The following is a 12,402-nucleotide window of genomic DNA, read 5'->3' as shown; positions in this document are numbered from 1 at the left end:
CTCCGCTACCCTCCAAACTGCTAAACGAAACTATCCCAACACCCACCTTCCTACAACCCGCGAAAAAATCCTATAAACCGACGCACCCCGTCCACAAAATCAACAGATTGCCACACCCCCCCTGGCCACACACTGACACACACATCCAAATCTCTTCTTCCACTCCTTACCAGCACCAGGCAAGTGCACACGGCAAGGAAGCAACAAGCACCGGCAATTTGGGCACCAAGAAAAGGGAGATTCTTGGATTGTTTTTTCGGCGAAGATGGTTTCGCCCATGGTGATCGCGTCGGCGGGGCTCGGGATGCTGGCGGGCGTGGCGATGGCGAACCGGACGACGGGCGACGGGCTGCCGGCGGCGTCCAGGTGGAACGCGCGGCCCCGTTGCTCCACGTGCAGCGGCACCGGCCGGGAGGAGTGCCTCTGCAGCCGTTGGTCCGACGGCGACGTCGGCTGCGGGACGTGCTCCGGCTCCGGTCGCAAGCGGTGCCGCAGCTGTGGAGGCTCTGGCACCGGCCGGCCGCTCCCGGCGCGACTCGTCGTCCAGGAGCAGAAGCTGCCGACCCCGCCTGGGCGACGCGGAGACTACAACTAATATTCGTCGGTTTCCCAGAGGAAATCAGTTGTGCAATTAGGCGGAGCTGAACTAACGCACGAGTGTATATGCAACATGTTCACTCTTGTGGATGTGATACGTGCCTCCTTCAAGACGTACTAGTAGTTATGCATAAAACATTTTTAGAGCTCCTTTGATTCAAAGGAATTTTATAGCAATTTTTAGAGGATTTAAATTCTTAGGGATCTTTCCTGCGTTGGCAGTTTGATTCATATGGTTGCAATCCTTTGGAATTTTTCCTTTGAATCCATTTCCATTCTATTTTCGAGGAAAATTTCCATCCGCTCAATCCTTTATTAAGAATTCCAACGTTTCTCCTATGCCATTAAGCACTCCTTCATCCAAATTTATGTAGTTTCTAATTTTACAGAATTCAAGAAGACATAACACTTGGTCATACAATTTTTTATTCCGCATTTTAAGAATCTTGTGCGTTAAAGAGAACCTTAACTATATCGATTGATCACTCGTAACTCCCGAGTTCGCCTCCCTTACCTGTTGCTCCAGCAACCGCTGGCAGGGGGAATCCCCAAGGCCTTGGCGCTTCGGCTGGTAATTTGGGTTAGAGGGTCTTAGTCCTCGCAAGGGTGACACTCGGATAGATGGCAGTGCTTCATCTTTTAGCTGGTCTTTTGAGATCTGATCATTCTCAACTTCTTCCATCGAGACGAAGTAGACGGAGTTTCGACATAGATTTTTGTCATCTCCTTGGGGCGGCGAGGTCAGGGTTTCTTGTCATACATGGACGATGGCAAGACTAATATTAGACAATGCAGATTAATAGGATTCTGGATTGCTCTTCATTTCGTTCAATTTATCCCCTTGCTTTTCAACATACATATATTAAACAACCTTGTTTATGAGTACCTAACCCTTCTACAATTCACATGACATTCAATAGTTCAGTGATGACAACTACGACTCTAGGGTGCTAATCCTACGGGGCACATGCACGGAGACTTCTCGGCTACCGTCGACAAGGTCGGGCCGGCTCCAGTAGCGGAACAGCGACAATGGCATGTCAACGACTTGTTATGTCATCGATACCGGCCATTTTGGTGGTCCAGGGACCTCGAAGTAGTTTCTATTTTGTATTGGGTGCCTTGTACTTCTAGTGAGCTTTCGTAATAAATTGGTGCCCTTTTCGCAAAAAATAGACCCTTAACCTGTCCAGGAAATTTATTTTCTGAGAAGTAGACGAAGTATTGAAGAACATTATGATATTAAATGTTTTTCACTTGTTAGAGAACATGCATTTTATTCCAAATCATGTGCATGCCATGTGCAACTCTAATTTATACATTAATTTTGCAATTGAGGATGATTATTGATCGATGTGCCATTTTCTATTGAGAAAAGATTTTTTTTCCGTATTTCAGTTAATCACGTATAGCTTTCATCTAATATGTGGTGAGATGTTATTCTAAACTACCAATACTAGGTAGCTTTGCATAATGGCAATAGTCCTTGGTCAAACTCGGTTCTGACCTTGTATGGCATATTTTTCAAGCATATCAAATAAATAAGGGTGATCATCACGATTACTACCGTGTAGACAGACACCTCCATTCTTGAGTGATGTTTCATATGGCCATAAAGTACATGACGCTAAGCTGAAATAATGTGTGTCATGTGATTAGCTCTATGCAAGATATACATCCGCAGAAGCATCAAAACATGTGTAAGATAGGAGTTGTGTGGGGCAATGAAGCGATTGATAGTGGATTCTCAAAACACAGAAATAACCACCTGAAATACAGCATTCCTGCGGGCCGGAGCCTTTAGCCCACGGACATTCCACACGATCATCCTCAATGGCTGCGCATTCATGATCAGATCCAACCATGACCACCAGCCAAGCGGCTAGTGCACCGCCTCACTCGCCAGCGGCATTGCCGGTGACTCCCATCCAAACAAAGCAAGTATCGCCGCGATGTGAGCATCCGAGAGTGGCCGAGAAAACAGGTCCACATACATCCTTAGTGCTTCCTCCGAGATTACCTCCCCTTCATGGGCCAAACATAATCTTCTAATGAGGACTTGTTGCTGCTTGGAGGCACCCATCTTTGTCAATCGCGCACTCCTCCTTGGAGTGACATCCACCCTCTGCTTCTTTCTTGGGTTCCGGGCTTGTAACCCACATGCACGACTTGGTGGACGCGGCAAAATTGGTGTTATGGACCGGCACATCTGCGCCCGCATGGCTTCAATGTCCTGTAGCAAGGGGCCCTCCCCATCGGCCCTCTGCGGTGTGACCATGGTTTGTACAGGGCTGGGAAGCCTGGTCTCCTCTATCACATCCCCTGGACTCGCCAGCCCCACCGTACGTAGCGACGTCGGGGAAGGAGTGCATGGTGCATGGGCGCAGCCCTCCTTTGATAGGCTCACACATAACGCATCACCAGCCTCCACCTGTCCATGCAGCGTTCGCAAGCATCCACTCGTCGAATCCTCCTCGAACAACGAGTCCAGCCCATCCCATCTATCCCCGCATGAGGAGGCGTCCCCATCATGCACTGGGCCCCGCAAGGGGATATGGTACGATCCAATTTGGACGGATCCCTTCCCATGCCGAGCACCAACCGGCTCCAGATCCGAGATCCTATCCACCTCAGGCTCAAGCACATCTCTGTCTGCCCGCGCCCACCTGGACAGCTGGACCGAAGCGGGCGAGACAATGGAAACCTGCACCTCATTCCCCCGCACCAACACAGCACAATGGACCGCTGATCCTTCCTTTTGACCAGACCCCACCTGCACCGACATGTCGGCCTCCACCATTGGCTGGCCACCAGAACCGCCAGCCTGCGGACCCACAGGATCAGCGCAAAGCGATCAAGTGACGATGGCCATGTAGCTGTCGCTGACCGAGCCACTACCTGCCGAAACCGCGCCGGCCTGAACGCCGCGCGTCACCGGCGGTGGCGTCGCCGTCGACGACTCCACCCTACTGGCCAAATTCACGGGCACTGTAGGATTGCGGGCCTCCCTCCTCGGCGGCCCTCGCACCCGATCGTCATTCCCAGAAGGCGGCGACGGCGGCGGAGGAGGAGGAGGCCGCCGACCACCATCATCATCCTCCCCATCCACCATCCACGGCTCCTCCAGAACCCGGATATCAATCGGATACCAGAGTGTGCTGGCATGCCGGCCAACAGAAGAACGTCGGCCCTCCTCTTCGGCCCAGAGGTTTCGCTGGGGCTCATCGATGAACAACAACCGGCGACGAGGGATCTGATGAGGCCGATCTGTGCGCAGCCACAGCCAGAAATCCGCCATGTCGAGCCGGGGAGCCGTGGAATCATCCACCCCCACAACGTAGCCGAGACCGCGCAGAATCACACTCGCCGTCCTCAGGTTCCACGCATGCGCAGGCACTCCCCTCAACGAGATCGGCACCAGGTAGGGGAGCGAGGCCGCCGTCGCCTGCGCCTGCCTATTCCACGGCCGGAGGTTGAGCTCAAACCAGGACGAGTTAGCGCGGCCTGCACGCACCATCCGGTCCTGGACCTCCTCATTGCGGCATAGGACAAGGAAATCATTGGGGAAGAAGGCGCGGATAGACATATCCGTCGGACCAATGCCAAACGTCGCGTGCAGCGCCTCCGCCACAGAGGCCAAATCCACCGAGGGCATGTTGCCGATGACCGTGACAAGCACTGCCCGAGCAAGCTCGGCCTCCAACCTCCGTGTGTCATCACCCGCCTCCAAGAAGCAAACTTCCACCGGCGCATCCTGAACTACGGCCACCCCGGGCGGCGCCGACTCCAGCGGGCCGAACGGTACCGAGAACTCCATGCCGGCAGCAACCCGCACGTCCCAGGACGGCGCCCTCACCACCTCACTCCAGAGCCTGATCGCGCCAAGCGGCGGGGGGGCCGGCGGCGGAGGCGGCAGGATAGTGGCTGAGCGTCACGGCGACGGAGGGGCGGATGCCTCCACCGGACGACGCAGAGCAGGAGGCGGGCGCGCAGGTTGTTCCACCGGAGATGGACTACGCGGCTTGGTGCAGCCATGGGAGATGTGCCCCACACCGCGGCACCGGACGCAGAACGCCGGGTTGGTGTAGTCCACCGAGATGTGCCCTTCGCTCCCGCGGTTGTAACAACATCCATGCAGCTCCACCGGCAGCGAGCGAGCAGCCGACAGCATGCGGGGCCGGCCAGCGGGAGCACGACGCCGAGGGCGCTGCAAAGCCTGAGGACGGAGGCTCGTCATGGTCTGCCAGCCACCCCCAATCTGCAGCGGCGCCGGCGTGCGCGACGGCCCTCCCCCTCCGCCCTGGACGATAGGGCCGAAGGCCGTGCCCAAGACCTGCGACACGATGATGGAGCGCAGTTGAGGCCGTGGCTGCGTCGGAGCCGGAGCAGAAGGGTTGGCACGCGGGGGAGGCGTGGGATCTCGTCGCGCCATAGGGGACGGAGAAGGCTGGGGAAGGGAGGACGCGGAGGAGATGGAGCCCGACAGCGAGACTCTGGACGCCATAGCACCGCAGGGGGAGCGGTGGCCGCTGCCTCCAGAGTGGAGAACAGCGGGAGGTGGCCGCCAGCACCGGAGTGGCGGTTGGCGCAGCGCGCAAGAGCAGGGGAGCGAGATCAGTCAAAACTGCAAGATGTATCCATGAACATTGTGCGTCAGTGCCTTGGCACTAAATATGAAAACTTTTTCTACTTGCCGGCAGTGGGTACACGAGGTGGGATTTTGGTGGCTCGGGATGCCGCGGTTACGCGACTATCGAATCCACACTACACGAATCATACGTTAACAGCGCTTGTGATGTGCCCGAAGGACAAGCGGCCATGGTGGCTCACATGTGTCTATGGGCCACAAGAAGAGGTGGACAAAGTGGTTTTCTTGCAAGACCTTGTTGACATTCGGGACCTACACGCAGGGCCCTGGTTGGTAGCGGGAGACTTTAATCTAATTGCTAGGGAGGAGGACAAAAGTAATGCTTTGATCAACCATAGGATGATGGGCAGGTTGAGAGCAAAGTTGAACTTTCTTGAGCTGAAGGAGCTCTATCTGAATGGGAGACGTTATACGTGGTCTAATGAGAGGCAGATGGCTACGTTGGAGAAGATCGACCATGTGTTCGTGTCAAACGAGTGGGATGAGGCGTACCCTACGTGTTTCCTCTCAGCTCTGGCACTGTAGTCTCCGATCATTGCCTGTTAATGTTGGATATGAATGCCTCCATCTGCACAAAGAAGAGGTTCAAGTTTGAATCCTTCTGGACTCGTGCGGAGGTTTTTTTTGTTGTGGTCAAGATGGCTTGTACTATGACTTCGGCAACCTCTAATGACTACCTCACCTTACAAAGCAAGCTAAGGGCTATGATGTCTACTACTGTCGGTGTCAAAACCGGCGGATCTCGGGTAGGGGGTCCCGAAATGTGCATCTAAGGCGGATGGTAATAGGAGGCAGGGGACACGATGTTTTACCCAGGTTCGGGCCCTCTTGATGGAGGCAAAACCCTACGTCCTGCTTGATTATTCTTGATAATATGAGTAGTACAAGAGTTGATCTACCACAAGATCAGAGAGGCTAAACCCTAGAAGCTAGCCTATGGTATGATTGTATGTTGTCCTACGGACTAAACCCTCCGGTTTATATAGACACCGGAGGGGGCTAGGGTTACACAGAGTCGGTTACAAGGAAGGAGATCTATATATCCGTATTGCCAAGCTTGCCTTCCACGCCAAGGAGAGTCCCATCCGGACACGGGACGAAGTCTTCAATCTTGTATCTTCATAGTCCAAGAGTCCGGCCAAAGGATATAGTCCGGCTGTCCGGATACCCCCTAATCCAGGACTCCCTCAGTAGCCCCTGAACCAGGCTTCAATGACGATGAGTCCGGCGCGTAGATTGTCTTTGGCATTGCAAGGTGGGTTCCTCCTCCGAATACTTCATAGAAGATTTTGAACACGAGGATCGTGTCCGGCTCTGCAAAACAAGTTCCACATACCACCGTAGAGAGAATGATATTTCCACAAATCTGATCTGCTGACGTACCCCGTAGCGTGGCATCACACCACAGCCAGGTCTTTATTCGAATTGTTTTTCACAACCTATCTCAGCGTGTTTCACGAGGCGGTTTCCTTGGCATGTCTTATCGAAGCAGAGATCGTGTCTCCTTATTACGGGATTCCCATCAATACGGACATGGGTAACCCAATCGCACCAGCAATTACGGCGCTTGGGGGATAAGCGAGTTTTACCAGGCTGGTGGGGGCGCATAGTTTCGTCCGCCTTTATAAAGGGATAAGGTTTCACCTTTTTCTACCCACGCCTTCTTCCTCCTTGCTCATCCATTCTCGCGCACTCGAGCTCCAGCGCCCAAGTCCACATCCTTCTCCTCAACTCTCTCCAAACATGTTCGGAGTAGGAGGCAAGTGGATGGCCTCCTCCGTCACGGAGGGACACATCAAAAAGCTACGTGGAGCCGGATACTTAGCCGCGGATATCACGCACCGGCTGCCAGCCGCGGGGCAGATCGTCCCTACCCCGGAACCTCACGAAAGGGTGGTTTTCCTCCCCCACTTCGTCCGCGGACTGGGGTTTCCCCTCCATCCATTCGTCCGCGGCCTCATGTTCTATTATGGGCTGGACTTTCATGATCTGGCCCCGAATTTCATCCTCAACATCTCGGCATTCATCGTCATGTGCGAGGCTTTCCTCCGCATCCGACCCCACTTCGGCCTATGGCTGAAGACCTTCAATATCAAGCCAAAGGTAGTAGGAGGCCAACAAGCGGAATGCGGCGGAGCCATGGTGGGTAAAATGCCCAACGTTACATGGCTCGAGGGCTCCTTCGTGGAGACCATAAAGGGGTGGCAATCGGGGTGGTTCTACATCACCGAGCCGCGTGACGCCAACTGGGTGGTGGCCCCCGAGTTTCGATCCGGAATCCCCACGCGGCTCACTTCCTGGAAGGAGAAGGACCTGTCCTGGGGCTCATCGGTGGAGCTGGACGGACTAAGTGTATCCGGAACATGACAAGCAAGAAATTAAGCTTGTCAACATAGTCCAGGTCATGCTCTTCCGCCGGATCCTCCCGTGTCAACAACGGGCTTTCAACTTATGGGAGTTCGACCCGGCCCAGCACCAGACTCTTCACGAGCTCTTGGACATGACGCATAAGGACGTCTGGAAGGTGCTATTCAAGGGCGCCGAGGTCCCCCCTTCTCTTACCGAGGACCGCGAGCTAAGCGCGAAGCGCCCTGCGAATCCGGTAAGCTCTGTGCATAGGGTATTTATTTCCCATAGCTTAACCATGTGCGGGGTCTGAGCTCCCATGCCTTTGACAGGACTGGGTGGAGACATCGGAGCAGATTAACTGTCCGGCCCCTCTGCCCGAAGACCCTGCAGATGCTCTCATGACGGAGATGCGGACTCCGGCTCCTTATGAGGTGCCGAAGAAGACCAAGAAGAAGGCCACGGGAACCCGAAAGAGTTCCCGGCGCCAGGTGGTATCGGAAACATCGTCCGATAACTCCGAGGCGCACTCCTCCGTGAAAACGAGGAGAAGGAAGATGAAGATTCTCCCCCTCCAGCCCGGGAAGAAAAGAAAAGGAAGGCCACCCCAACCGGGGAGGCCGAAGGGTCCAAGAAGGGAAGGACTCTCCTTCCGGACTATTCCACCACCGCTGCCGACGGCGAAGACGAGTGGCTGCTCAGGGCCAAGCCCCTGGCGAAGTCGTAAGTATTCGGATACCAGAGTAACTCATAGAATACTTTTGTTGCACTGCTTCTCCTAACGTCGAATATGATTATGCAGTCCGCCCCAAGCCCGTATCGACGTATCATCGTCAGACGGTTCCTTGGACTTGTCGGACATGAATAGTGATACACTTCCAACCGCCTCCTCTCCTTGCCCTACAGACAATGCCGAGGTATTGTCTCAAGGGGCACCGAGCCGGGGGGAGACAGTCCCGGAGGCGCCTCAAGGCAACCTTCCAGACTCCAGGAGCAAAGGGAGCAAGGCTCCCAGGGGCTCCAAGTTCGGCCCTTAGTCGGACACCGCGCCAGAACCTCCAGTGGTTCCGGACTCGGGCAAGAGGCCCTCTTCCAAGAGGGGCAAGCCGTCCGTGCCGGTGACCTCTGTCCATCCAGAGGCACCGGACGAACTGCTGGGAGCGCTTCGCGGCGCTTCCATCGACGAAGAGCACCGCACTATTATGAGTGCGGTGATCAAGAAGGTTCAGTCCGCCAAGAGCAGACTGACTGAAGCATGTGCCAGCCTTCTAATAGGCTTTGAGGTAAGTATTTAAAATATAGGAAAAACATTACCTCATAGACAGTAGCCCCTGATGCTCTGTTTGGTGTTCACAAAGAAAAGCTGAATAAAGGATCAAATAATATCTGCAGGAGTCTAATATAAGTATGTATGTATGTATGTGTATGCAGGCTTCGCTGCTGACCTCTGCCGCACTGACTGCGGAGGTCAATGCACTGAGGCAGAACCTCGAGCCGTCCGAGAAAGAGCTTGGTCTTGCCAAGAGGCAGCTCGAGGAGAACAAAGGTAAGTAATGCCTTGTCCGAAGATGCGGTTGCAAAAGGATAGGATCATCATGGATGTGCCAAGGGCCACGACCGAAGTGGCGGCCCTGAAGCAAGCGCTGTCCGAGACCGAAAACAAAGCGGCCAAGGAGCGCACTAAGCGGGAAAAACAAGAGGCACGGGTGGGCGAGGTGCAGCAAGAGCTCCAGGCTCTTGTGAAGAAGCACGAGGCTTTGGAGCTTGACTCGAAGACGCGAGAGTCCGAGCTTGCCACGGCCCTCGAGAGCACAAAGCATGCCAAGGCTGAAGCCCAAAAGTCCCTCCAGGAAATTGAGGCCATGAGGAAGATAGCGGCGGGTAAGGCCTTCAATATGCAAAGCAAGCATGTGAAAGTAAATTACTTGTTACTTACCCGAGTCCGGAGCTCTCCAGGAGCATTCGCAGATTTGCCCCGCAGCGTGTCGGATGCCGCTAAGTATTACCAGGGCAAGGAGGGAAGCTCGATGGAGAAGTTGTTCTGGTCTCAGTATACTGGGACCGAACACCCGATGCCTGTGAGCGACCAGCTGAAGCAACTGGTCGAGCTGCACAAGGCGGCCGAACATGCCATGAGGGGCCTTATAGTACAGATGTGGCCTAGCGACTCCCTTCCCAACAGCTACTTCGGCCTGGTGAGGTGGCTTGTGGATGCTTGCCCATGGCTGGAAGTCATTAAGCGGTCCGTCTGCATCGAAGGTGCACGCCGGGCTTTTGCCCGTGCGAAGGTGCACTGGGCCAAAATGGACGCCGAGAAACTGGTGAAGGAGGGGCCGCCACAGGGCAAGGAGCATCGCCACCCCGAAATGTATTATGAGGGTGTCCTGAAGGGTGCCCGTCTTGTGGCGGACGAGTGTGCGAAGGATGTAATTTTTGAATGAACTTGCTTGTGTGATCCTGTATTATGAAAACTTGTTCATATGCGCTATGCAACGCTTGTTTGAATTTAAAATATTACCTTCTGTGCGGCTGTTTGTTAAATCTGAGAGATGGCGAGTCGTCGGCTTCTGCCCTCATGCCACGAGTGCTGGGGTGTTCGGGATAAATCTGAGCACTCTTTTTCCCATTGTTGGGTCCTTCGAGGGAGGTGCTCAGCACAACGAACAAGGCAATCGGACTATAATGCTTTATCACTCTCACTTAGCCATAGAAGTCTACAATTTTAAATTTTGGCGAAGCCCCTAGTATTCGGAAGGCCGAATTCAGGGCGCTATACATGCCTTAAGCCGGACAAAGCCGACTCCTCGCTCTAAGAGGCATAAGTCTTTAGGGACTCGAGACCTCTCGAACAGCGACCGGCTCTCGCCTTATCATGACAGTCAGTTTTAGTTTTCTCTACTGAGGTGCTTAGCCTAGATGAACCGGGGCACAATCGCAGTAGTTCTCCCAGTGCTACCTTAGCCGATATAGCGGAACGTAAGGTACCAAAACATGGGAGCCGGGCAAACCCAACTATTAACCCAAGACATGATTCGTTGCTGATGCATATACTGCTATAAGTTCGGGGTGCCGCACTGTCGAAAGTGTTCGGACTTCTCACGCCGTATTATGGGGTATGCTTAAGCCCCTGGCGTATTGGCCATACCAGAGTGTACGGGTGCTGAATGTTGTGAATGAACATATATATATATAAGGGAATAGAGAATGCGGTAATAGTCTAGTGCTATGCATTGTTTATTCAAAAAGGTGCGTCAAAGCAGAATGATACAAGTAGTGCGATAAGCAAAAAGTAGGACTATTTGACATGTCCCCTCCAAGGGCAACCCGAGGAATGGTATTTAAAGCAAGTATTTCACTCGTTATCAGAGACCACCTGGGAGTTCTGTGGTGCGACGTAGCTTTCTGCCTCCTTGGTTGTTGCATCGTGTGTCCGACAATCGTACTGCCGGACGAGGTTTCCAGAGATTAAAGCCCTCAAAGAGAGAAAAATAACAAAGCAGGAAGCCCCTAGTGCGGTTGAGCCACGTCTTGGGGCGTGCCGTAGTCGTGCCCCCTCCCCACCTGTGCCCATGGTATTTTCAATGCGTAATTATGTACGCGTGGCACGGATTTCGCCGTTTGGCTGGTACTAGGGTGGGGGCCGCATTGCTATGCAAGCTCGGAACGTCCCAGGTGGTCTTGTTGCCGATTACTCCGGGCGCGCTTGAAGGTGTCCGGGTCTTGAATCGCCGAACTGGTGGATTGCCTTAAGAGGCTGCTTTGCGTTTCTGCTGCGAGGGCCGTGGTGTGCTCCTCCATGCGGAGAGAGCGCTCTGTGATTCCATTGACTGTGATGACCCCCCGAGGTCCTGGCATCTTGAGCTTGAGATGTGAATAGTGCGGTACCGCGTTGAATCTCGCAAATGTGGTTCGCCCGAGCAGTGCATGATAGCCACTGCGGAACGGGACTATATCGAAGATTAACTCCTCGCTTCGGAAGTTATCCGGGGATCTGAAGACTACTTCCAGTGTGACTGAGCCTGTGCAATGGGCCTCTACACCTGGTATGACGCCTTTGAAGGTCGTTTTTGTGGGTTTGATCCTTGAGGGGTCTATACCCATTTTGCGCACTTTGTCCTGATAAAGCAGGTTCAGACTGCTGCCGCCGTCCATAAGGACTCGAGTGAGGCGAAATCCGTCGATGATTGGGTCTAGGACCAGTGCGGCGAATCCACCGTGATGGATACTAGTGGGATGGTCCCTACGATCGAAGGTGATCGGACAGGAGGACCATGGGTTGAACTTTGGGGCGGCTGTACATCCCTTAACGCATGCTTCCGCTCCCTCTTGGGGATGTGGGTTGCTTATATCATGTTCACCGTCCGCACTTGTGGGGGGAACCTCTTCTGTCCTCCGGTGTTCGGCTGCCGGGGCTCTTCCTCATCATTGCTATGTAGCCCCTTATCTTTGTTTTCGGTGTTTAACTTGCCGGCCTGCTTGAGCACCCAACATTCCCTGCTGGTGTGGTTGGCTGGCTTGTCGGGGGTGCCATGTATTTGGCACGAGCGATCGAGTATACGGTCCAAACTGGACGAGCCCGGAGTGCTTCTTTTGAATGGCTTTTTCCGATGATCGGGTTTAGAGCCTCCGAATCCGGCATTGACTATCGTATCATAGGTATTGTCGCTATTGACGCGGCGCTTATGTTTGTTGCGACGTGACCTGCCATTGCTATCCTTGGTATCTGAAGTACCGTGGTTCTTTGATATGTTATTGCTGCGAGCCAGCCAGCTTTCTTCTCCCGCGCAAAAGCGGGTCATGAGTGTCATGAG

At 53.9% G+C, this 12,402-nt stretch overlaps 1 protein-coding gene across 1 annotated transcript; it reads left to right on the top strand.

The window, feature by feature from the left end:
* The first annotated feature begins 34 nt into the window (after positions 1 to 34).
* On the top strand, positions 35 to 936 carry LOC119318053. Its single transcript, XM_037592559.1, has one exon. The coding sequence runs from the start codon at positions 266 to 268 to the stop codon at positions 593 to 595; it is 330 nt and encodes a 109-aa protein (XP_037448456.1). The 5' UTR covers positions 35 to 265; the 3' UTR covers positions 596 to 936.
* Positions 937 to 12,402: the final 11,466 nt, after the last annotated feature.

This window comes from Triticum dicoccoides, chromosome 6A, assembly GCF_002162155.2.
Source record: "Triticum dicoccoides isolate Atlit2015 ecotype Zavitan chromosome 6A, WEW_v2.0, whole genome shotgun sequence".
Taxonomy (NCBI): Eukaryota; Viridiplantae; Streptophyta; class Magnoliopsida; order Poales; family Poaceae; genus Triticum; species Triticum dicoccoides.
Note: the sequence above shows the minus strand (reverse complement) of the source record. Positions and strands in the feature narration are given on the sequence as shown.